Source organism: Apus apus, chromosome 19, assembly GCF_020740795.1.
Source record: "Apus apus isolate bApuApu2 chromosome 19, bApuApu2.pri.cur, whole genome shotgun sequence".
NCBI classification, from domain to species: Eukaryota; Metazoa; Chordata; class Aves; order Apodiformes; family Apodidae; genus Apus; species Apus apus.
This window is the reverse complement of record NC_067300.1, coordinates 9,671,550-9,695,212: the sequence shown is the minus strand read 5'-3', so window position 1 is coordinate 9,695,212 and position 23,663 is coordinate 9,671,550. Positions and strand designations below refer to the sequence as shown.

The window sequence follows — 23,663 nt, the reverse complement described above, 5'->3', positions numbered from 1 at the left end:
AAATAATTTGTGATACTTGCTAGCTCAAATGTACCCCAGAATATCTTTGCAAGATTGAGTGCTCCTGAGCATAGCGCATATATGGATCTGGTAAGCAAATTGTGATGACTTGGGGAACGGAAGTTATAATTATTGATTAGACATCCATTTAGACTCCTAAGAAATTTAATATAACCTTTAACTTCCAAAGTGTGTCAGCAGAGGTGTTAGAACAGTGCACACATGAAGACATGGACTTCATGGCTCAGGTACTTGGTACATATCATACAAAGCACATTCATTCCTCCAGGGGTTGTGTTTGAAGCTCTAGAAGGCAACATGATCCTTAACATCAACTTACTACTAACCACTTTTTGTGAAACATTGTATGGGATAGCACATCTGAGAGCTGGTAGTGTACTTTCAGCATTCCTCAGGAACAACTGCAATTTCTGACTTGTCTGTTTAATGTAGTTTTTTCCTGAATGCCACAAGTGAGTTGTGGTAACTCCAAGACAGGCAGGCAGGCCACAGGCAGCTGTTGTTTTTCTTTCTCTCTACGTCATGTAATCAGAGAACTGTCTTGTGTTTTTGAGAGAAGCATTGTACCGAGACACTGCCACCCTGGGATGGATTATTACAAAACCAGTTTCTATGCCATCAACAATGCCTTCAGTTGCTGCTGGAATTGAATGGAAGTGTAACAATGACATGGTTAATGACAGAGGCCAATGATCAATATGTCTCATCTGTCATTGCTGTAACTGAAGAAGACTGCTATTTTCCTTTTGGTTTATATATATATATAATATATATAATATAATCATTATACAGCTAAACAAAAAAACTCTTCAACTCTCAGTCATATATGATTAATATAAAGTGATTTGACCTTTTCAAAACACTGTGTTCAATTGATTCATTTGGAATAAAATGCATTGTTAAAATTGTCATGTTCCCATGGAAATTTTAGGTCCCAGTTTCCAAACCAGACCTATTTAGCTGGAAGTGCAGCTACAGCTTTGTTGTTGACCATACAAAAAAGTGAGCTTGGTGTGCTGAAACAAATGAGAAAGTTGCTTTCCAGGAAGAAACTTCTCTCACTTCAGAGAGAGTGGGAGGTGGAATTACATCCATATCTAACGTTGGTGTCAGGAAGAGACTCAGGAATTGCTATGAAAGAGAAGGACAGAAACTTTTTGAGGCAAACTACGTGCTGTGCCAGCCTTACATTCTGCATTTGCAAAGTACTGCTACATAATTGTCCTTCAGCAAGAAAATACCTTGAAGTTGTGCACAAACATCTCAAGGTATTTGTTGTTAGCTTCAGTCATTGCTTTCTGTTCGTGAGATGCTCTGCCTGGATCTGATCTTGATTCGTGCAAGATTGACTCATACTTTCTTTCACCACTTTTGAGATTTGGTCTGTGGGTATGTTGTCATTTCGACCAGGAAAACCACACAACTTGCATGTATTTGAAAGGCTGATGCTGGTGTTTTGCAGACAGTTCTATTGCTGCAACAATTGCTTTTTGGTGCTAGGTTATAAGCAACTTGCAAAATGACATATACAAAGTTGACTGCAGGATGGAGGCTTAAGCTAATGGAGAAGTGAACCAGACGTCAGAGCTTAAATGTGATCTCCAAAATAAGTCAAATAAAGCCAGCACAGCTCATCTTTATCTTTAGTCAGGATAAAAGGAGTCATGCTGAGCACTGACCCTGTCAAGTGTAGTCACTGCTCTGTGTACTTGAAAGCTGTGCTTGAAATTCAGTGTAGAAAGGCAGGCAGGCAGAGGGGTGCACTGCCTTTTGTACTGCCATCCACTGCCTTCAATGAAATGTAAATTAACAGAGACAATCCAGCTGGTCTGCATCTACTTACACCAGAAGTTGCCCCAAATTTCCTTATACTATTAGTAAGTTTATTTTGAAGTTTTGCAATGGTGTGTCACTGAAAACATTATTTTGGGCTACCTGTTTTACAACAGATTAAGGAACTAAAAAAAAAGATAAAGAAGGAAGGAACTAAAAAACCAATTGACCACAAGGATGTTTCTACAGACACCACAAAATGGAAAAGGTAAGATATGAAAGAAGAACCTGGCAACTTATTGTTACAACACAAGAAAAGACCAGTTAGTCATTTCAGACCAATCCAGTGTTACGTGTTCAACTTTCACAGAAGTTTATTTCAGAATAGTTCCTGAAATATCCCATGCTTCTTCTTTTTGTACGTGCCTACATAAACTTGAACATATACAGAAGAAGAAGTTGGGGTTCAGGGCAAGAAGACAGAGAAACCAAGTCTGAACAAACATACATTACTTTAGCTACCTTTTTATTGCCCGTGTCTGTTTAATTTCTGAAAATTTGGCCATTGTTGCTACTGGATAACTTAGAGTTTCCTAAATATTGCTAATTACCGCTGCCAGGCTGCCCTGTATGTGCCAGCAGTGGCTGTTTGCCAGAGCTGCATTTTATGGATCATTTATAGTATAAGAAAGTCTCTACTGCACCATACAAAGTGGTATTTCCTGCAGGAGAAGCACATGGTGCCAGTGACAGCAGCAGGGAGAGCTGTGCTGTGACTGCACAGCAGCTCTGAGGGCTGCAGACCAGCAACTAGTGACCCATGTTGCCGTTTCCTTTTGCTCTGAGTTGCTGAGCTTGTGTTCCACGCATGGTGTTCCCTGGTTTTTCCATGCAAACAGGACTGTGAAAGGCCTGCTTGCTCTGTGATTGCACATGTGCTTTTCTATAGTGTTGTTTTCTGCATTTTTGTGGTGGTGTCACCTCTTGATATTTTGAGATGCTGATGAGTGGGTGGAAATTTCTGGGTGGCAACAGAAGGACAAACCCTGCCCAGTGTAACACAGCCTTGCTGGTCTGTCAGTGCCTGTGCACGTTGAGCCCTGGAGGTCTTGTAGGTCCATAGATCCACCAAGTGACTGACTGAATAAATGCCCACTCCACAGGGGCATTAAAAGACCTTTATCATGGAGTTTCTCAAGCTTCTTGTGGAAACAATGTAATCAATGTCTGTGATACTGGTTTTCATTTATTTTTTTCCATTTTCTCTGTGAAAATCTCTTTGAATAAGGAAACTATAAACTGACTGAGATGCAAGGATTTGTTTCAAGCAATGGCCCCACCGAAGTGGGGGCACAGCCATGGTTTGGACAGGCAGGAGCTCCTGTTTCCACCCTCTTGGTGTATTTGTGTCCTAGGACAAGGCTCTCAGTCCACACTGTTCTTTGGTTTTTGAATTTGTAGCATGGGGATTAGAATACTTCCCTTCAGAGGAATGTGAGGATTATGTTTTGTTTTGAAAGCACTTACTTGGACTTATATAATAATAAACCCTATTGCTTGCAAAATGATTAATTATGGGTACATCCAATACTTTTTATTATACTGAAGGTAGAGAATTTTGAAAATAAAAGAAGTAATATTTTGTTTTCAGAAAGTGTCTGGAACAATACTAAGAAAGGAATCTTGACAACCTTCTCACTGCTGTCCTCAGTAAAAAGAAAGCCTTTTGGATAAAAAACAGCCAGCCATAACTTTCTGTCCTGTTCAATTCCACATTCTTCATGAATGCTGACATGCAATTTAATCATTATTAAAAAAATATTTTACAAGGTTGCATTCTAAAACAAGGAAGCAGTCATTATAGATCATTGCATGTGACTTATTTTGAAGGAACAGAATCCTCAAACCTTCTATCAACTGCACTAACTCTGAGTCTTTACTTTTCCTCGGGTTTGTGGTAAAAAAATAAAACCAAAAGCAATGCTCAAGTGACCAGAAAATTTGGATGCTGTTCTTTCTTGAGAGAGTTCAGAGAGAGACACGTAGAAAAGGCTTTTCAAGAGCAGGCTGCATTGACCTAGCAGAAATCCACAAAGAAGGGTGGGACGATAGGCAGTCTTCCATCTCGAGCAATTTGGTATTGTTACCAATTTAGTGGGATTTAATTACTGTTGTTAGGTTCTGTCCAGATGTTCAGAATGAACAGGCTGAAGTCAGCCTTTTCTCAATAACTGTTGTTGAAAAACTGCTGCAGGCTTTCAAGCACTCAGAAGAATAAAAGAATCAAAGATGAAATGTAGATGCCATTACTCAATCTTCTGTCTTGCTGGCATCTTTTGTGTACTTTAAAACTTTACAGGAGTATTTGCTAAAAGCTTACAAAACTATTTGAAACCAGAACCTTTAAAGCAAATCTGTGTTGCCTTTTACCTCCACTGACAAATGAAGGCAGTTTTATACAAAATATGTTTGGGAATGAATAACAGAAATAGAAGTTTCAAATTAAAAAGACCCGTCTTTCTCATAGCTAGGTAATGGTTTCTAATTTTCTTTGTTGCAGACAAGAAATAAGGGTAACTAAATTCCAAAACCTCTTTTCATTTCTGTTCAGGATTAAAATACACTCTCTACAACCCAGACTTTAGATTAAAGTGATTTTGAGAATTGCTGGGTAATCTTGATGGTGTCTGTGGCAATTGGAGGGGAAAAGTGCTTGTCTTGTTGGCGGACTGCAGAGGTGTAATGTCCTGCTTCTAGATGAGGCAAGAAGTTCTGGGCAGGGGGACGGGGTTACCACACCCTCCAGCCAGGCAGCAGTGTGTGCCTGCAGGGTGGAACAGCTGGGGCTGCCTGTGATTCTCACTGGAAAAGAAGATGCAACTCAAATCGGCTATTTAGGCCCTTTCCAGGGCAGCCCAGATCCTGGTGGTGATTACCTGTGTTGGATTCCATCTTGTAAAGACAGGGAAGCTAACACCCTTTGACTAATTCTACCAGGACTGAACCATAAACAGAAAAGTAGTCAGTGGATTTTTGTGTGATATTTTTCACAATTTTGAATTTTAAAACCTATTGAGCAAATATTATAGTGTCTGTTTTTATACATCAGTATCTGGGGAAATACTACGTGGTTAAAGGAACTGTATTTTTTAAAGGCAGTCAACCAAACTGTAACTGGGTCAAAATAGTCAGATAATTTTTCATTTAAAGACTCCCTCTTGTGGCATTTTGTGGCATTAAGTCGTTCTTACTGGCTTGTTTTGACCTATTTTTGTAGGAAAAGTCACTCCATATAAGGTACTGCAAAACTCAAACACAGTTCCATTGCACCGTGTCAGGGATTTAAATGTGGGGCCCCTGAAAATAACTGGCAGTCATTGTACAACTCTAGTAGATTGCTGGCATATTTTTTATCTTTCTACTGAGTCCTTGCTTTTTATTACTCAGAGATTTGTTTATTATATAGATGTAAAAAAGCAAACCAAAACCAAACAACAACATGTAAACTGTTTTTCATCTGTGTTTTTCATGCTGTGCAAGAGGTCTCTGCCCAGATGACATGAAGTGTAGCATCCAGTGCCTCCCTTGTAGGGGTTGTGTTATAATTAGGGGTGTGTGATTCCTGGGAAGCAGCCACTGCAGAAGCAGAGGATTCCCCATGCCTCGGTAGCTAAGAGAATGCAATTAGTCATGTCATAGTAATGGAGATGGAAAATGCACGTTCTGCAAAGAGATCTCCACAGGAATGTCAATATCAGTGGCTTGCTGCCCTGGGGCAGGGGGAAATCTGAATCTTGAACACTGATACACATCAGAAGGTAATGCTTTCCATAACATGTGGGAATGAAATGAAATCCTTATTGTCCTCCAGCAGCCTCCCAGGACAGGGAATCACACTATTTAGATGCAATGTCCAATGTGTATCTGGGCAGGAAGAATCATTAGCTCTCTTCAGTCACACTTAAGCCCTAATCAACTCCCAGCTCTAAAATAAGCGGAATCTCTCCACTTGCTTTAATTGAAGCTGTTTGCTTTTGTGGCACCAAGACCTGACAAAGCATCCTGCCTGTTCTCTAAAGCATGAATCCTGCCCTGGGAAGGCGCTCTGCGGCTGCCCTCTAGCAGCTCTTGTGGTAATGTCTCTTTCAATAGAGATTAACTACCCTGAACAGGTTTGTAGGCCCTAAAGCTTTCCAAAACTACCTCAAAGGAGTTTTGGTTAAACAGGTGTAAAACTGGAAATCTGAATTTTAATCTGGAATACCAGGAGTCTTAATTTTGAATACTTGAACCCACTAACTGTTTCTATAATTTCTGTGTTCATGTAAGGAAAGATTGTCTTTTGAACTGAGAATCTGGGTCAGTTTATTGAGATGAAGATACATTGACTCTTTGATAATGTTACTTTTATTACACGTTTTTCACTCCCTGAACCACTAATTATTTTTTTAATCCCGTGATCTGTGCAGGTTCTTACATTTTTTGGTCTCCACGTATTGCCTGCCACAAGTGTTTTAAAAGCCTATTATCAAAACCAAAATGAACAAACTCATTAGAGCCTCAGTAATTATGAGAGATTTTGTTGTTCCTACGGCTTTGAGGGGTTCAAGAGGCAGCGCAGGAAACACGGACATAATCCTAGATAGCGTGTGAAATCCCTTGGAGCCTTTGGTTTTTATGCTTTATTTATGTTCTTGTTTGTTTTCACAGAATCACAGAATAGTCATGGTTGGAAAGGACCTCCGAGATCACCGAGTCCAACAAAAAAACCCACAAAACAACGGATCACAACCCCCCCCCCCCAAAACTCCACAAGATCACACCCCAAAAACCCCCACAGCACACATCCTACAATCTCAGCTACTAGAACATTCCCTGAAGTTCCTCATCTACACATTTCTTGAATACACCCGAGGTTGGTGACTCCACCACCTCCCTGGGCAGGCGGTTCCTGTGCCTGACCACTCTTTCAGTACAGAAATTCTTCCTAATATCCAGTCTAAACCTCCCCTGGACAACTTCAGGCCATTTCCTCTGGTCCTGTCATTATTCACTTGGCAGAAGAGCCCAACACCCACCTCACCACAACCTCCTTTCAGGCAATGAGGTCTCCCCTCAGCCTCCACCAAACTAAACACCCCCAGCTCCCTCAGCCACTCCTCGTATGACGTGTTCTCTAGACCCTTCCCCAGCTTGGCGGCTCTTCTCTGGACACACTCCAGCCCCTCAACGTCCTTCTCGTAGCGAGGGCCCCAGTGCTGGGGCTGCAGCCTCAGCAGTGCCGGGTACGGCGGCACAATCACCTCCCTGCTCCTGCTACCCGCGCTATTGCTGTTGCAGGCCAGGATGTTGTTGTCCTTCCGGCACCTGGGCCACAAAACAAAAAGAAAAGCTGGAAAAGCCGAAATTTCCCCCGGCAGTGAGCCGCCCGCGGGCCTCACCTCAGGAGCCGCGCGAGCAGGGCCGGGCGGGAACGCCAAGCCCCGCCCCCGGCGTCCTCACGCCCGTCCCCGCCCCTCACGCGGCGAAAGGGGCGGGGCCCCCCGGCGTTCCCTCCTGTGATTGGCTGTGGCGCCGCCTCTCGCCCCCACCTTTGTGCGAGCCCCGGCGCCCGTCCGTAGTAGGAGGGGAAACCCCGTGCGCGAGGCGCCGCCATCTTGGCTGAGGGGGTGATGGGGGCGCAGCGGAGCCGGAGGAGCCGCGTCTGAGGGAGCCCCGGAGGGAGGCGGAGACCCGGCCTGGCCGTCGCCCAGCCCGAAGCAGAGCGCTGCAGTGCCCGCAGAGGGGGACAGGGCTGTCGCTGGTAGAGCCACGCTGCATAGCCACCCGCTCCCCGAGCCCAGGTACGGGGAAGCCGGGGAGGGGCGTCTCTCCGCCGGGCCGGGCCTGCCGCGCTAGGCCCTGCGGGCTCCGGCCGGCCGGGCGCGTCGCCTTCCTGCCGGCAGGCTCGGGCAGACTCCCGGCCGCCACCCGGCGCGGGTGGCAGCACTTTTTCCTTCTGCTGCCCGGGCGCGGGGCCTGGTCGGGGCCGCGTTCCCCGTCAGTGTTCCGCAGCCCACCGAGGGCCGTGCGGGCCGGGCCCCGTCTGCGGCGGGGATGGCCACCCCCGCTCCTGGAGGGGGGCAGAACGGGGAGGGGGCCGCTGGTCCGAGGAGCCGAGGAGGGTGAGGCTGGCTGACAGGAGCTAGGCCGCTGCTGCACTGTTTGTCGCCACCGCCTCCCCTTCCTCCCTGCGCTGCACACTCCCTCTGTAACACATCACCGCCAAGTACTCGTGCACATGCGGCGTATATATGTAAGTGCCCCTTACTGATCCTTGCAGTTGCATAGGGTGTTTATTGCATGGATATATTGTGCTGTGTGTGGCCGATATGCAGTGTTACCTGTACTGATTTTTAAGTTCAGCCGTACTGTCATCAACTTCGACAGAAAAATACCTTTCACGAGGGCTGTGGGGAAATGCCAATTCCCATGCGGGAAAGCAGCAAAAGTATTCTAGACTTGTTCTCTGTTTTCTTTTGTCAATGCTTGTTCAGGCTAAACAGAAAAATCTATTTCTGCTCTTTCACCTAGTTGTCTGCTGCCTGTTTGCAGCACGCTCCTAGGGCTTCTGTAACATCTGTGGGGGGCTTTAGTCTTGAATTAAAACTACTGAATTTTCCTTGTAGTAAAACCATCAAAAGGTGTCTGTCTGCACTGGAGTCTATAGCAACGGCTCTCTTGCTCTGGAGGGTACTTGGTGTGGACTTTGCTTTCGAGACCTCTGAAACAGTGTGGATCTATTTTGTACAACATTTTTTCACAAAGGTTAAAGTACTTTTGTAAACAAGATTTACTCAGGTTATCTATATCCTAAATCAGAAATCTAGCTATTTCAGTAGCCAAGAGGTACCAAGTGGAGTGCATTGGTTTGGGGATTGAAGGGCTCTTGTGCTTGGGCATTATTCAGGAATGGGACAAAAATCCCAACCATGAAGGACTTAATAGCTAAATATCATATGGTTTGGTATGGATTGAAAAGGAATTTGGTAGCTTCCTGGAGGGCATCTTAAAGTGTCATAAATCTGAGTGGAAAGGAGAAGTTTCTATTTTCTTTCTCCATTTTATGAATAACAAAAAGTTATTGTGAAGGACAGCAGTTTGAAAACAAACCTGTTATACTGGAGGTACTAGGATTTTAAATGTAAGTAGATGTTTTAAAATTATTTGCTTACTCCTGTGCATCTGTTTCAACCTGCTTATGATTGGCTCTTGTTTTGCTCTTATCTTTCTGGAACAAAGGCAGTAGACCTTACTTAATTTTGTTCTAAAATGTGTGTGACTTGCTTTTTTTTCCAAAGAGATGACTCCAGACAGTTTTGTTGTCCTGATTTGTTAGACTGACAACAAAACTTCCCTGGTTTCTGTATATACTGTCCCTAAACTTACCTGGTAGCTCTGGGACTTATATGAATACAGACGTGTGCTACAGGTTAGACTGTTTTATAGAAAGAGGAAAACAAGATAAAAGAGGATATACAGATGGATGTAGAACTATGGCTGTCAGAGAAAGTGCTCTTGCTGAAGGGGATAGGTACGCAGTGTCCAGCTGCGCTGTGGTGCTAGGGTGTGGTTAGTAAGAAATGAGGTGTGGGCGCATTGCAGGAAGTTTAGGAAACAAAATGGAGGAACTTAATGGAGCAGGATGTGAAACCATTACAGGGATAATCAACAGAATGTGTGTGTGACTGGAGAGCTGCTGACAAAAGTCAGCAAGTGAAGGTAGTATGGTACATAGCCTTGATACAAAAATAAATAAAGTCTAAGTTCTCTTTTAGGAAGAGAAGGCCTGTGAAGTCTCTGGAAATATTTACTAGGCCTCAAGCTGAGTTTAGGTGTTTTATATGACTAAAGAATATAGCAAATGCATTTGTTCAAGAACATCTTGAAACAGGGCTTTGCACGGCTGAAGCTTGTTGGTCTGAGCCCGCTAGCATGCAGCTCTTGTCTGCTTTCAGAGGAAGAATAACTGGACATGGAAATAATAAGGAAGTGAAAAGTGATCTTCAGCAGCAGATGATAAGGAGCTTGCTGGGTTGCTGTCTGATCAAAGATCAGTTCTGCCAAATTTACTGTCTTGTGCTGAGCAGATGTTTTAATGAAATCCAGATGGGGAAAGCTAGAGAGGATGGCTCTAGGAGAGCCGAAAATTAGTAAGGAACTGATGTTGTCAGATACATGTGAAAGAGAACGTATTGGGCTGCTGGCAGGCAGCTAATGAGAATCCTCAGGGATCAGTCTTGGGGAAGGGCTTTAGAAAGACAAGCCTGCAAAAATAAACAGACCAGGGCAGCTGTGGGGCTGTCATCCTGAAGAGGGCCAGGGTGTTTATAGGAAGACCTAAATGCCCTTGGTGTGTGAAAGTCACAGAACCACAATGAAGTGTAATTGTAATTGAGTTTATAACTTGTCATGGACACCAGACTTAGGGGATTTCACTTCTAGGGAGTATTAATTGACAACAGAACTGCTATTACCTTCCAGTATGGTGTGATTTTTACAGAAGACCACAACTGCAGCAATTCCAGACTGTATTTCTAGCAGCCTTCTAAAGTAAGGTACCGGTTAGCCTGTGATATTTTGTGGGTGGGACAAAAGTCTTCATCAGGGGAATATGCAATTATGAATTGAAAAAATTCTACCTCTCCAGTTCTTACCCCCTCTTCTCAGAGTTCAGTGTTAATTAGCATCTAAGTAAATATGCAGGACAAGAAGGAAGATTATGCCCTGGGAAGGAGGACAACTACCTGTTCGTTTTGTGTAGTGATTTAGAAGCTGTTCTAAATAATAGTTGTTTGTTGTATACAGTTCACTTTGTATGCAACTAGTATTTTCTTCCAAATGAATAAACTTAACAGCTCTTCAAAAGTTGTTTCAGTTTGTGAAAGGAGTGATATGATGGCATTGCCTTTTATAGAAGGGAACTGGACTTCAACCTGGAGATCTGTTCCTGCTGCACATCCTTGAGGAATGACTGAAAGAGCACCTGGATGGCCAGATGAAATACAAAATGCAGCTTGCTTCAGACTAACTAAACAGTGGTCTTCTGGCTGCAGAGTGGTGTGTTTTCAAGGGGAACTTGCAGCAGTTGGACAGTCCTGGATTTGAAGCTGATAGCTGTTTGCAGAGGTATCACCTCTGTGTGCATTGGCCAGCTGGTGGTATTGACCACACACAGTGTCTGACAAAACCTGTCTGTACAGCTTTTGGTCTCTGCTAGTAACATACCTGCTTCTTTCTGAGCATAAAGCTATGAAATCTCTCTGTGCAAATTATATCCAGTGAAGAGTTAAAAGTGTCCTTGACTGGAGCTAGAGGGAACTGCATGGGTCTCACAAAAGCTGGTGTGGTTATGGTATTTACAGTTATGTTACGCTGATAAAGAACGTTATGGCACTGCACCTGGAACAACCTTGTCTTGGTTTGTACAGATGTATGCTGATACTTGAAATGGGGCTTCAGAGAGATTTCAAAATACCTGCGTATTGCTTGTTCATTGGAGGAGGAAATGTAGGTGTCACTAGTATTTCCTTAAGGTAATCTTTAACTTTTTAAAAATAAAACTCTAAGGGAGCAGTTGTTCTGTGGAAAATGGATTTTGATTACATTGTTCACTATAAAACTTCTAGTCTTAACTGTAGCACAGAAATTAATGGTACAGACTTCAAAACTAGCAGAACTCTGTGTATAGTGAAGCCTGCTCCCCTGGCTAGTTGCTGTCCTGAAATAATGCTCTAAACTCCAGGGGAGTGTTACCTCTGAAAAGGGAGCAAAAACTTGTTTGAAGTTGGCAGGATTTCCCAGAAAAAAGATGGCAGGTAGACCAAGCTTCCAGACTAAACTTCTACTTCATGTTAACAGTTAAATTCATAGTTGCTGAACTCTGGTGTCATCCTGTATAATGTCAGCAGTGGCTGAAGATAAGCTGCGTATACTTACATGCAGCATTTTCAGTCCTGCAGTTCTTGCTTTTCCCCACTTTCCCAAGAGGAAAACCCCAAACCCTCATACTGGGATTATTAAGAGTCTCATGTCTGGAACCAGGGGGCTGTGAATTGGAGGTAGAACTCCACAGTGTCTACAGATGGCTGATGCCACCAACATGCTAACCCTGTGCATTGACATAGAGCTAATATTTCTACATTTACTCCGACTCCTGTTATGTGCTATTCTTGTCTAGACTTCCTTCTTTCATCTGTAGTGAATGCTGAGATTGTAAGTTTTCCAAGGCTGAGTTCTCACCATGGCTTCTGTGTTTAGTTTGTTGCATTTATTTTTTCCCCTTCACCACAGAGTCTTTCTGGATACCAGCTTTATTCCAAGATCTGAGTGCAGCTTGGATCCCTGGTTATCCTTACTGGAATTTAAATGTTTAAAAGTTTGTTATTTGGTTTGTCTTGTTGCTTTTATTGAAGAAGTAATCTGTTTTCCAGAAAATGTTCCTGACCTTTAGTAATAATTTGGAGTATTTCAGAATCTTTTCTGTAACGTGACCCTTGGAATATATGTGATAATTTCAGAAACTGATTTAACTTAATATCTGTGCTTCTGCAAGCTTTCAGTACCTGTGTTTATTAGATACAGTAACTTCTCCAGCAGCTCTCTGGGACTTGAGAGAAGGTCTAGACTCATCATATGAGCTCTCTATTAGTATTGCTATTAATAATCTGTTTCTTTAGGCTGTGGAAAGCATGTGCTGGGTCTGGCTGTACACAGTGGGGTGTGTGGTATCTCTCACCTCCCTTAGGAGCCTAATGTCACTGTAAGAATGAGGGTGAAGTGTTAGCAACAAGACATGGCTCTAAGTTAGCCCTCGCTTCCCACCCATTTCTTAAAAAACTTTGTTGCCAAGCACACAATTTGGTTTTCTAAATCTCACTTTGCAGTGGGAACTGATCTTGATGCATATGTTGCAAAGCAGTGTCAGGTTTTTTATATTGAAATTTACTTAGAGAGTATAATGAAAATTGACATATCTTACTAAGCAAAAACAGTCTGTCAAACAGAGATGTATATTTAGCAGTAAGGATTCCTAGTTAAGAGGCTCATTTGAAATTCCATTTGTGCTGTAGCCTGCACACAGTTCCCAGTTTGCCCATTCTTCAGAAGTTTTTCTTGATTTCCAGTAATGCTGCTTACAAGCTTGGGTAGTAGGAGATGTTCTGCTCACTTGTTGCCTACACCAGTACTGCATAGTCAGGTGCTCAGAAACATGAAATGTCTTGGAGTGTTTCTGAGTACTTAGCGTTCCTTAGCCAACTGGTATTGTGAAGGAGGAGAAGGTCACCTCGGTTTTTGCAGGACAGATTTCATAGCCTTGAGTGGTTTCCTCCTGAAGAGTTGATGATGCTGGTTTTTTTATGAAGAGACCATCCTTGAACACACCATGGATCTTCAAATTAGATGTGTATTGGTGCTCTTTGTGTCATCGCCCATTCTTCCTCTGTGACTGTGACTCTGCCACCCACCTGTTTTCTGTGGAAAATAGTACAGCTTATAATATCCTTCTGAAGTCCTTGTGCATATAAATTAGCCTTTTCAGGCTTTTCTTTTTGGCTTCCACTTACACACCTTGTAATGCTCCAGTTCAACCTTGTCTCTCTCAAACCGAATTGAGCCATGAACAGAGTCCTCTGAGCTTTACTTAGTAAGTATTGTGTTGAAACAAGTGGATTGGATCAGAAGATGCTGCACTTGAATGTTACTGCTGTTGGGATGTGCTGGAGAAGAGGACCCAACATCATGTATGAAGATGTATTCAGGACATGTGAAGTACTGCGTGTTTCCACAGTGTGTTCTTACCCAGACCAGTGGTGAGAGGTGGTATCTCTGAGCAGTGGGCTGCCAGAGTCTCAGGAGGACAAAGGTGATGTGGGATGGCTGCCTGAGATTTCCCTCTGCTATGGCAAGGGAGTTTTCTCTAAAGATTTCTTGATTCAAATGACTGTTCTCAGAACTTGTGCAGCACTTGGTGTGGAGCTCTGTCTTGCCAACACATCCAAGAGTTACTGTCCAGATCTGTCTGTTGTTTGCTGTCTTTGATTGAACTTGGTTTAATGGAATAGTTATGTGTATATATGGGACTCAATGTAGGTGTTTTTCGTTCTGCTTAGGATAGAAGGACTTGAGTGTTTCCATATCATGAGCCAAGCGTGAAGGAAAGGCAAGGTGCAGAGCAGTGACTGGCACCCAGTAAACCCTTAGCTGCCTGGTGGGGCTCATTCCCCTCCAAGGTCTAGATAAGAGCGTTTGGCTTTAAACCTCTATGGTGGGAAGTGGTGGCTGTTGGCTGAGTACTGTGAATGAGGTTTGTTGTCAGTCACCTTCCTCATGACTACAGTTCAGTTACAGATTAATTGTGGTTGAGGAAATAATATTTAGCTTTTTAAAAAGTCACAGGCTTGTAAGCTTTCCTGTGTGTTTGTTTCTTTGCAGTACTGGTTTAATTTGTCACGTGGATGACACATGACTGAATGAAAATCTTTCTAGGCTAAAGCAATGTTCTTTATAAAAAGGTACCATATTTTTCTAATGGCTGGCTATCTGCTATGCAGGAGCAGGAAAGGAAATAGTGAATTTTCCTCTTGCTTAACTGATCACACTGTATCTAGTTTAACTTAAAACCTTGGACGAAAGCCTGAGTTTTGCATCCTTTGTGTTAACTGGCAATATCTGTTCTATATAGACTTGTAATTCTGGTTAACTGACCTATTAGTTGGTAAGTCAGCTATTACTCCTTGCAGCTTTACGCTGTTAAAGCCACTTCTAATTCCTTTGACATCTAGGAAAGCGTAGGAAAACTCGAATATTGGAAGTACATATCCAAATCTAATTTTGACTGTCACTTAAAGAGAAACTGCTAAGCCTTGCAGTTAGTGCTGCTGTGCTGACAAAGCCACAAAGATGTTAACCAACTTCCTGAACATCTGATTTGTGGCTTTTACCACTTTTCTACCACAGACATGGAGCAGTCCAGACCCAGTTAAGGCTACTGCAGCCTTCTTTTAAGTAATTCTTTGCTGTTTGATGCAAGCTATGCTGTTTCCTTTGTTCCTGTTGCAAGTCTCAAAAGGTAATAGTTCCGAATTGCTGGTTTTGTTAAACCTCTTCAGATTTTTCTTTTGGAGCCAGATTTTATTTTCAGCTCATTTGTCACCCATTGGTTAGTGTGTGCTGGTCCACTCAGTGACTCTGTTCATAGTAAGAAGCTACTGGAGCTTTTCAACAGCTTCAAGTATTTCTACATAAAATTGAATGAGTATCAATACTATGGAGAGCATGTTTCTACTGAGAAGCCTTTCTGACAGGGGTTCAGAGCAAGTGATATGAGAGTGTTGCTGAATGTCTCTGGCACTAGTTCAGTGACTGGGGAAGTGCACCCAAACTTCAACAGTGAATGAAAGGATAGTTGGGGGGGAGAAGGGGAAGGGTTTTTTCTTTGCTTATATGACTAAATTGGTTTAATTGGGTTGAGTTTGGTAAACAAGTAGTAGTTCTGATGTGTTCTGTTTTTTGTTTTAGTGCCACAATGGCAACTGCACCTTACAACTATTCCTACATCTTTAAGTACATCATTATCGGTAAGTATCACTGGGCACAGAATTGTCTGTCATTGTGTAGATGTGTGACAGCCTGCCCACAAACCCTGTGGCTCTACAGTCAGTCTTGCAGTAGTTAGTTGTCCAGCCCCAGTCCCTCACAGATCACCACGCTTGCTCCAAAGCTTTAGCAGCTGACCATATAAAGGCAGATGCCTTTGTGTGCCACAGAATGTGAGTGGTGTGATTGGTGGTAGGTGACTGGGGAGTGGGGCAAGTACCAGGGGCTGTATTGAGAGGTACTGTGGCTGCCTTCTGCACTGGTAGTCTCAAAACTTTTAGAATCTGTGTTGAAGATGAAAGTACTAATGGGAATCCATTGCTTCATACAGGCTTACAGACTTTTGTCAGGCTATATTTATGTGTTTAAATGTTGTATTTAGCTGTAGCTGTCTTGGCTATATGGAGTCAAGGACTTGATTGCATGTATTACTATCCTGGAAAAATGGGTCTTGCTGTTAATTGTTTAATTCTTAATGATCTTGTGTGGATGTTAAGTGATCTGTGATCTTATTGTAATTGTTTGTAAGTCTGCTGTGACAGCCTCAGCTTGTGCAAAAGTTGGTTCTTAAAAGTTTGATCTTGCTATTTCTCACTTCTGTTATTATGTAAGTGCATCAGTGGAAGTGAAGCAATTCCTTGGTGAGGTCTGGTTGGTTGTCAGTGTTTTTGATGTCCTTACCAGTCACTGCAAGTAAGACAGAAGCAGGGCAAATACTCAGAAGGTGTATTTTACATTTCTCTTTTTCTACAGGTCTACTTCTCATAACCTTGTGAAATACAGTTGTAAAATACAGTTGTAAAATCAGTAATACAGATTAACTTCTCATTTGAACTCCCCCTTTGCTTGTTTTTGGTACTAAAGCTATAGTGCAAAAGTTAATAAATTCAAGAACTGTAGCCAGGTATAGAACATTGCCCACTAGACCTGAGAAAGGAATGGCTGCCTGTCTGGGTACTGGTTGTGTGGGATGAAGAAAATGTGATTGTTGCAACAATTATGTGATGTCAGCCTAAACTGTTCTTTCCGTAACAGGGGACATGGGTGTAGGAAAGTCCTGTTTGCTTCATCAATTTACAGAAAAGAAGTGTGAGTATTTCAGTTTACAATATTTATTCAACTGCTGTGCTTCATCCCTCTTTTCTGCCTTTTTGCATCCCTCATGCATGAGCTTGATATGTCTGTCTTAACCTGTATGTGCTGGTATCCTACCTGGTCGGATTTTTGCTTTGACTCCTGCAGATGTAAAAACAAAATACTGCTGAAGTAATGGCAAAACTGCAGCTTCAGTCAGTCTGCCTGTGATGAGTGGGAAGACTCTTTGTACAGCTCTTCCAGGGAATTTTTATATGGAACAAATTAAGTTTCTTGTCTGAAATTTGCATGTTTTCCATATTGGTGTAGCTTGAACACAGCAGTTTTTTAGTGCTTTTAAGGACTTCAGAAAGAAAAAAGGAATAATTTTTCCGTGACTCTCTGCAGGCTTTAATAGCTCTGTCATTCTTTGTAGCTGTGGTGACTCAACACTTGGACTGTCCTGTGCCATGGTGTTTAAGGCTGCAGCCTGGCTCAACTGTAATGCGTTTTCATGTGTGCTGTCATGACTAATTAAGAATTAGATCCAATTCTTCCAAGTCATGTTCATTGCATTGCAGTTGAAAGTTAGTCTTTACTGTGTGATTCTTGGGCTGTGGCAATAAGTGGGAAGGAGTCACATTTTAAAAAACTTTTTTTCTTTTCTAGTAGAAATAGGATTTTTTTTAAACTGTTGCCTGTAATTAAAATCCAGTATCAGCCAGTTGTTTAAATACTACTTTGCATTCGGTCACATTCTTTGTGAAGCTGTACCTTAATCTGTCAGTGTTAAACCAAAGCAATACAACCAAACAACATGCCAAACACCTTTACCACAAGACTGTCACTAATTGTAGATACCCTGAATAGCTACTCATCCTTTGTTTTCTTGCCCTTTCTTAAAAATTAGTTTACCATAACTAGAAGGATGCTTTTTTGATTTTGCTGTGTTGATACCTGCTTAAGAAACTGGCTTTGTCCTGTGGACAGTCATGCTATTAACCCTGTCTGAAAGAACTTGGGTGTTTGTTTTTGAAGCTGTGTTTCAGACTTTTAACTGTTTCTTGGTAATTCCCTAAAAATTCTTTTCCTACTGCATTAAAATAGTTAACCGTTTCTGCAAGGATAGACTGAGAACCAACTGACTTGATACCTTCTGATATATATGGCCAAACAGCATCAGTGTACATGCAGCAGAGAAGGCAAGGAATTTTATAACTGTTCTTAAAACTAACAGCAGTTCAGGAAATACTTTATTTAATTTCTGGTGAAGTGATATACAGTTTGGGTACTGTAGCTGTAAGAATGATTTCTTAGAGACTGGAAATCTAGTAAAGGTAACTGTAAAACTGGTATCTTTGTAGCAAGGAGACCTTGTACTAGAAAGGTCTGATCTTTGCTCTTGTTTTTCATGGCAGTTATGGCGGACTGTCCCCACACAATTGGTGTTGAGTTTGGCACAAGAATAATTGAAGTTAGTGGCCAAAAAATTAAACTACAGATTTGGGATACAGCGGGACAAGAGAGATTCAGGGCTGTCACACGAAGCTACTACAGAGGAGCAGCAGGAGCTCTCATGGTCTATGACATTACCAGGTAAGGTGCGCCTTTATACAGCAGCCCTGTGTGCCTGACAAGCTGGTGGGATGCCACAGCCTTCCATCTGCTGCTTTGGGTGTCCTCTTGACTTAGATTTAAAGGACTCTATCGATGGATGGATGTTTGTGTGAAGCTTACTACACTTCTTTATCTAAATGCTTTAAGTATTGAAAGAGCTGAAAATTATACATAGGGAATTATGTGAGCTGCTTTTCTTAGAAACTTCACTTTTGACATACCTGAGGGATCTTACAGTTTCAGGTCTTGACTGCCTATGTTGAAGTTGTTTAAGGAACTGGCTTTGCCTTTAAAATCTGCTCATGGATCTGTACATGGATTAAAATCTGTACATGGATTTTTCTCTTCCTGGAAGACAGTGGATACTGCTGCTTACTTGGCAGAAATATTCTTAGAGTAGGCACAGGCAGAATATTACCTCTGTTGCAGTGGGCTGTGTAAACATGCTTACAAGACTGTATAGATGGGAACACTGGGGAACTCTGACTTCTGGGCCTCTTAACAGCTAGTCCTCCCACAAAACGAGGCCTCATAGAAGCTGTCCTCCTTCCTTTCATAGGTGAACATTAAAGATGCTGCTAAAATAATAATCAGATGTGCAACATGAAATACTGCTTTCACATCTCCCATATCCCCCTGGGGATATTCTTTACATGCCTCTTTTTTTTTTTTTCTGTGTGTATTTCCTGTTTACTTAAATCTTAAGTAAAACATAAACCTAGGCACTGATTGTTTTTGAAGTGCTATTCTGCTGTACAGTGTTCTGCAAGAGTGTTTGACATGAATCCTTCAATGTGTTTTAAACAAGACTATAAATGTTGTCCTTGTGAAGGCAGTAAAACTACCATGTCCTAGAAGTGTGAATTGGTCTGTGTTTTCCACCTGTGGGGTAAGAGTTGCTCTGTGGGTTTAAAGTTGACTTGTTGAAAACCTGGTCTGAGTCCACACAAGCTGCTACTACTTTGCTGTAAGGCTGGGGAGAACAGAGCTGAGAGCTGTGGGTATTTAATGGCTGCTGACTCTGTTTTGGCACTTGGTATTTTTAAAAATACTGTAGCTAAAGCTGTGCTCACTTGATTCTTTGCAGAAGAAGTACATATAATCACTTAAGCAGCTGGCTGACAGATGCAAGGAACCTCACCAATCCAAATACTGTAAGTTGGTCTTCATTTAGCTTGAAAGCAAGATTGCTTGACTGAGCAAAAGGTGGAAGGCTTAGGCCAAAGCATCTGCAGTGGCAGCAGTGCTTTCTTGAATAAGCTGCCTGTGTTTTCTCACCTCCTTAGCTCTGAGTTAGGAAAGCAGCTGTTTCTTCAAAAAAGTCTTGCTGTGCTGTGTACTTTTCAGGGGTCTGTTTTCAGCAGCTGGATGCAAAATAGTGATTTATTCTGGACAAACCTTAACTTTTGTTACTGCTTCTTCTTGCTTTGTGGTAGTAATGAGGTAAATGTTATCTCATCTTAGATTGAAATCTAACTTGGATCTTCAGCAGAGGCTAACCAGGTCTTCTGGAGGGATGGGGGAAGGAGATTCTTCTGTGTCTCTTTGCCCATACAACAAAACTTGTCCTTCAGTCTTTTTCTCAATGCCCCTGAAATACTTGAGCACCAAGATCATGGGAAGACTCTGCTGTGATGAAAGAAAACTTTTTAAGATTCTGGCTGGGTTAGCAGATGACTAAACAAATACAAGAAGTGGTTCAGAATACAACTCTTGAATCAAGAGTAGGACTACTGCTTTCTAGGACCTCATCTTAAGAGAACAGCCTAAAGCATTTGAACAGCACAGGTGGAGACTCTTCCTGACTTCACAGAGGGGGCACTGCTAGAGCAATGTTCTCCTGAAGGTGCATGGCTTTTGCAGCTAAACTTTTCTGCATATTTCCTTCTGGGTTTTTTGTCACTATTAGTAATGTGGGTGGTAGTGGAAAAGCTAATAAGCTTTCTCCTAGACTAATTTTCTCTCTTCTGAACTAGGTGATAATCCTCATAGGAAATAAAGCAGATCTGGAAGCACAGAGGGATGTTACATATGAAGAAGCCAAACAATTTGCTGAAGAAAATGGTGTGTGTTTTCTCTTGCTGTTTCATTTCCTACAAGACAGTGATGTTAAAGTGAATACTCAGCATCAATAGCTGCAAACTTACACTTCCAAAATAGTGTAATTATATGTGCAGACTTCTGCTGTGCCTCAGGTAGTCTGGCTTAACTGTGCTTAATTCTAGAAGTCGGCTTGTGTGTAGATGCCTCAACTTATTCCTGAAATACTCTCTAATACTGAAATAGTGTCTTGCATATAATCTGAAGGTCATAATGTGAGTGACTTGGAGCCACTGGAAGTATATGATGCATTGACTGTTAAACCTCTGTTTCTGAACAGGTTTATTGTTCCTTGAAGCGAGTGCAAAAACGTAAGTTGCTTTTGTCTGATTCCGATGTGATCTGTTTCGGAGCAATCTAGTAGTTATGACTGACTACAGCCATAGGGTTCAGGTGTAGTAGAGTTTACAAATGAAAAAACAACAACGAAAAACCAAACATTTTTGAGCCCTCTCTGAGGGTGGGGTATGTAAAGCAGTTTCAATAGTGTCAGCTTTGACTTGAAGGTTACTTGGAAGTGAGACCTCTTGCTACATTTCAGGCAAAGCCTTCTTGAATTCAGATGAACTGATAGGGTGTTAAGGCATAATCAGAGTGTAGGAGGTGTTTGTGTGGGCAGGAGTGGCTCCCAGTGGGACGTTCCTTCCCTCGGCTGCTTTGAGCTGTAAGCAGGTTCTGTAGCCAACAGTCCCTTCAGTCTTTGAGGGGAATTGTCCACCCTACCTGTGGTGGGCTGGGAGCCTGGCAGGAGGAAGGGATCAGATGTCCAGGGACACTAGTAAATGTGCTGACTGGCACCTGTCATGATGGAACTCTTCCTTAAAAAGGTTTTGATTAACAGCAGCTGCCCTGTCTCTGAGCTTCAGAACTGCTCTGTGCCTGTGGCTCAACCTTAGCTGATTTTGCTACTCAGTGTTTTGGCACGTACTTTTTTTGTACCTGGCTAGTCCCAATAGGTTCACTGCCTAGAGAGTGAGTTGCCCTGTCCTAAGGAAAAGTTGTCAAGCTTTCTGGTGTGTCTGCTGTAAGTGCTGCAAGCTCCTCTTGCATGTACAAGGGCAGGGTAGCAACTGCTCTGACTTGGTGACCTGTCAAGCCCAGCTGCCTCCATAACCTGCATTGCTTTGCTGAAGTGTAACCCAAATAACTCCCGCTGCTCTCTTTGTAGCGGAGAGAACGTGGAGGATGCATTCCTGGAGGCTGCCAAGAAAATCTACCAGAACATCCAAGACGGGAGCCTGGATCTGAACGCTGCAGAGTCGGGTGTACAGCACAAACCCTCAGCTCCGCAGGGGGGGCGACTAACCAGTGAACCCCAGCCCCAGAGAGAAGGCTGTGGCTGCTAGTGACCTCTGTTCCACGGCTCCATTTCTGACCCTTCACCTCTGTCTGGTGGAAGTGGTGCTTTTGACCACTTCCCTGTCTTCTGTACATCTTATTGGGTTTAATTAAAACTCTGAGACAAGTTTAACACAGTACTAAACTGCTAAACAACTTTAGATGTAATCAGGTTATCAAAGGCAAGTAGAGTAATAAAACCTCTCCTGCATGGTAAATCTAGAAGTTTTTTTTTTTCCTTGATTGTCCTTGTGATAGTGTCACGGATACATAATTTAAACTGAGCACTGATGCTGGACTCATGATTTTACACTTTTGCAGGGCTTTGTCTTGTATGGTTTAATTTTATGGTTCTTTGGCCTTTCTTCCCCACCTCTAACTGTTTAGAGCTGTCCATAGTAAAGGATGAGTTTTTGCTGTGAAATGACTTCCAACAGTAGCAAGGGGCTTTGTAACAATGTGCTTTTGTTGAAAGGATTCCCTGTGGTGTGTGTTGGGGTCAGGGGGGCTGGCACAGGAGTGTACAACTCGCACAGGAAAACAACCCATTCCTTCTTGTGCTCACAGCTTTACGTCCTTTTTTTGCCACTTTTATCCTTTACGTTTGTTAAAAGAACTTAAATATGTATAAAATTTGAAGGAACTGAGCTAACAGTTAAATACATCCTGTGTATATGATTTTAATGAAGAAAATGATGACTGGCATTAGAGCAGTATATAAGAAGATCCCAGTTTGTACAGTCTGACCTGTCTGTGCCCACCTTGCCCTGTCCGTGCAGCCATTGGGGCGGCTGCTGCTCACGTAGGCTTAGCTCCTTGGTGTGGACATTGTGCTGGGGAGCTCCAGTCCTGATGCAGAAATAAATTAACACTAGTGGGATCTGTCTCTCATCTTTGCACTGTGGTATTCAAGGCCGTTTTATTAATCCTGTTCTGTGCAATCAGCAGTGTGCTAACCTGCTTCTCTCTTCTGTAAGCGTTTTGCATTATTGGGCTTCATCACCCGCCGTGCATCATATACAAAGGCTGGTTCTCTTGCACATCTTATGCTTTTATACCTTCAACTTTTTGAGTGGTCAGGCTGAACTGGACAGTTGGAACAAGGTGTGTGCTCTCTGGGGATTTTTAACTACTCTTGTATTTTTTAACAGTCCTGTGTAAGGGTTTCTTTTAAGACTTGGTCTTTTTCATCAAGACTTTGAGAACATCCTTCGTGGGGTGACACAGATTTCTAGTGGTGACATGTGCATGTGTAGATGTTGCTGAGCTCCACGTGGGGTTTGCTGTGCTGGCAGGCTGGAGCGTGTAGCTCTGGACTTGGAAAAACATCATTTATGGCTTAAAAATGGCAGGGGGCAAGGGCTTAAGGATGGTCAACTGTCTGGCTTTAATCTTGCTGCAGTACTGAAAATACAAAGTAGTCTTAAAATCCCTTTCTAGACACTAAAACTATACAACATTCAGACTTGTAAGTAAACAGTGGTACCAGAGTATTGTACAGTCAATGTTAAATAAAAGCCAAAACTGGAATGTGCAGACAATAGGAGTGGGGTAATTTGTGCACTGTCCCTTTGTTTTGTCTGGTTAGTCCTTTTTTTAACTAATAAGTAGATGAGTATGTTCAAGATCTACAGCTCATGCATCCTGCTCAAACCGAGATTGCACCACAAGGGGTTTGCCCAGGGACCACGACCTGCTGCTGACATGAAATAGATATTCTCATGACTACAGCTTGTTGAGGTGCAATACCTGTACTCCCAGAGTAAGTTACAGTAGGTCTTATTGTTTCTGTCACAGAAAGGATCTGTTTGGACTGCTGTACTCCTCATTTGATGTAACAATGCTATTAATCTAAATATTTGTAAATAAAGTACCTGTATCTAGATAAACTGCAGTGGCTTGTGGTATTTGCTCTGACCCTCTCTGCTTCTGGTGTGGCTGCTGAGGGGGCTTGTTCCTCAGAGCTGTTTCACATCCACTGCAGCAGCTGCCTTGCAAAAGCTGCTTCTGCAGCCAGGCCCGTGGTGCTTGGGAAAATCATCCCATGACAGTGGTGGAAGAGGAATGTGAGCACTACCCCAGGCTACATGTTCAACCTTGAC

The 23,663-nt window shown here is 42.6% G+C and overlaps 1 protein-coding gene across 2 annotated transcripts; it reads left to right on the top strand.

Moving 5' to 3' along the window:
* The first annotated feature begins 7,420 nt into the window (after window positions 1-7,420).
* Window positions 7,421-23,450, top strand: RAB14 (RAB14, member RAS oncogene family). Of its 2 annotated transcripts, XM_051636215.1 has the most exons (8): window positions 7,421-7,637; window positions 15,355-15,413; window positions 16,468-16,521; window positions 17,925-18,102; window positions 19,211-19,277; window positions 20,100-20,187; window positions 20,504-20,534; window positions 21,392-23,450. In XM_051636215.1, exons 2-8 carry the CDS (start codon window positions 15,362-15,364, stop codon window positions 21,567-21,569), a joined length of 648 nt encoding a protein of 215 aa, XP_051492175.1. In that variant the 5' UTR covers window positions 7,421-7,637; window positions 15,355-15,361; the 3' UTR covers window positions 21,570-23,450. The 2 variants fall into 2 exon arrangements, with proteins under 2 accessions (XP_051492175.1, XP_051492176.1); XM_051636216.1 differs by lacking the exon at window positions 7,421-7,637 and having other exon boundaries at window positions 15,353-15,413.
* The last annotated feature ends 213 nt before the right edge of the window (window positions 23,451-23,663 follow it).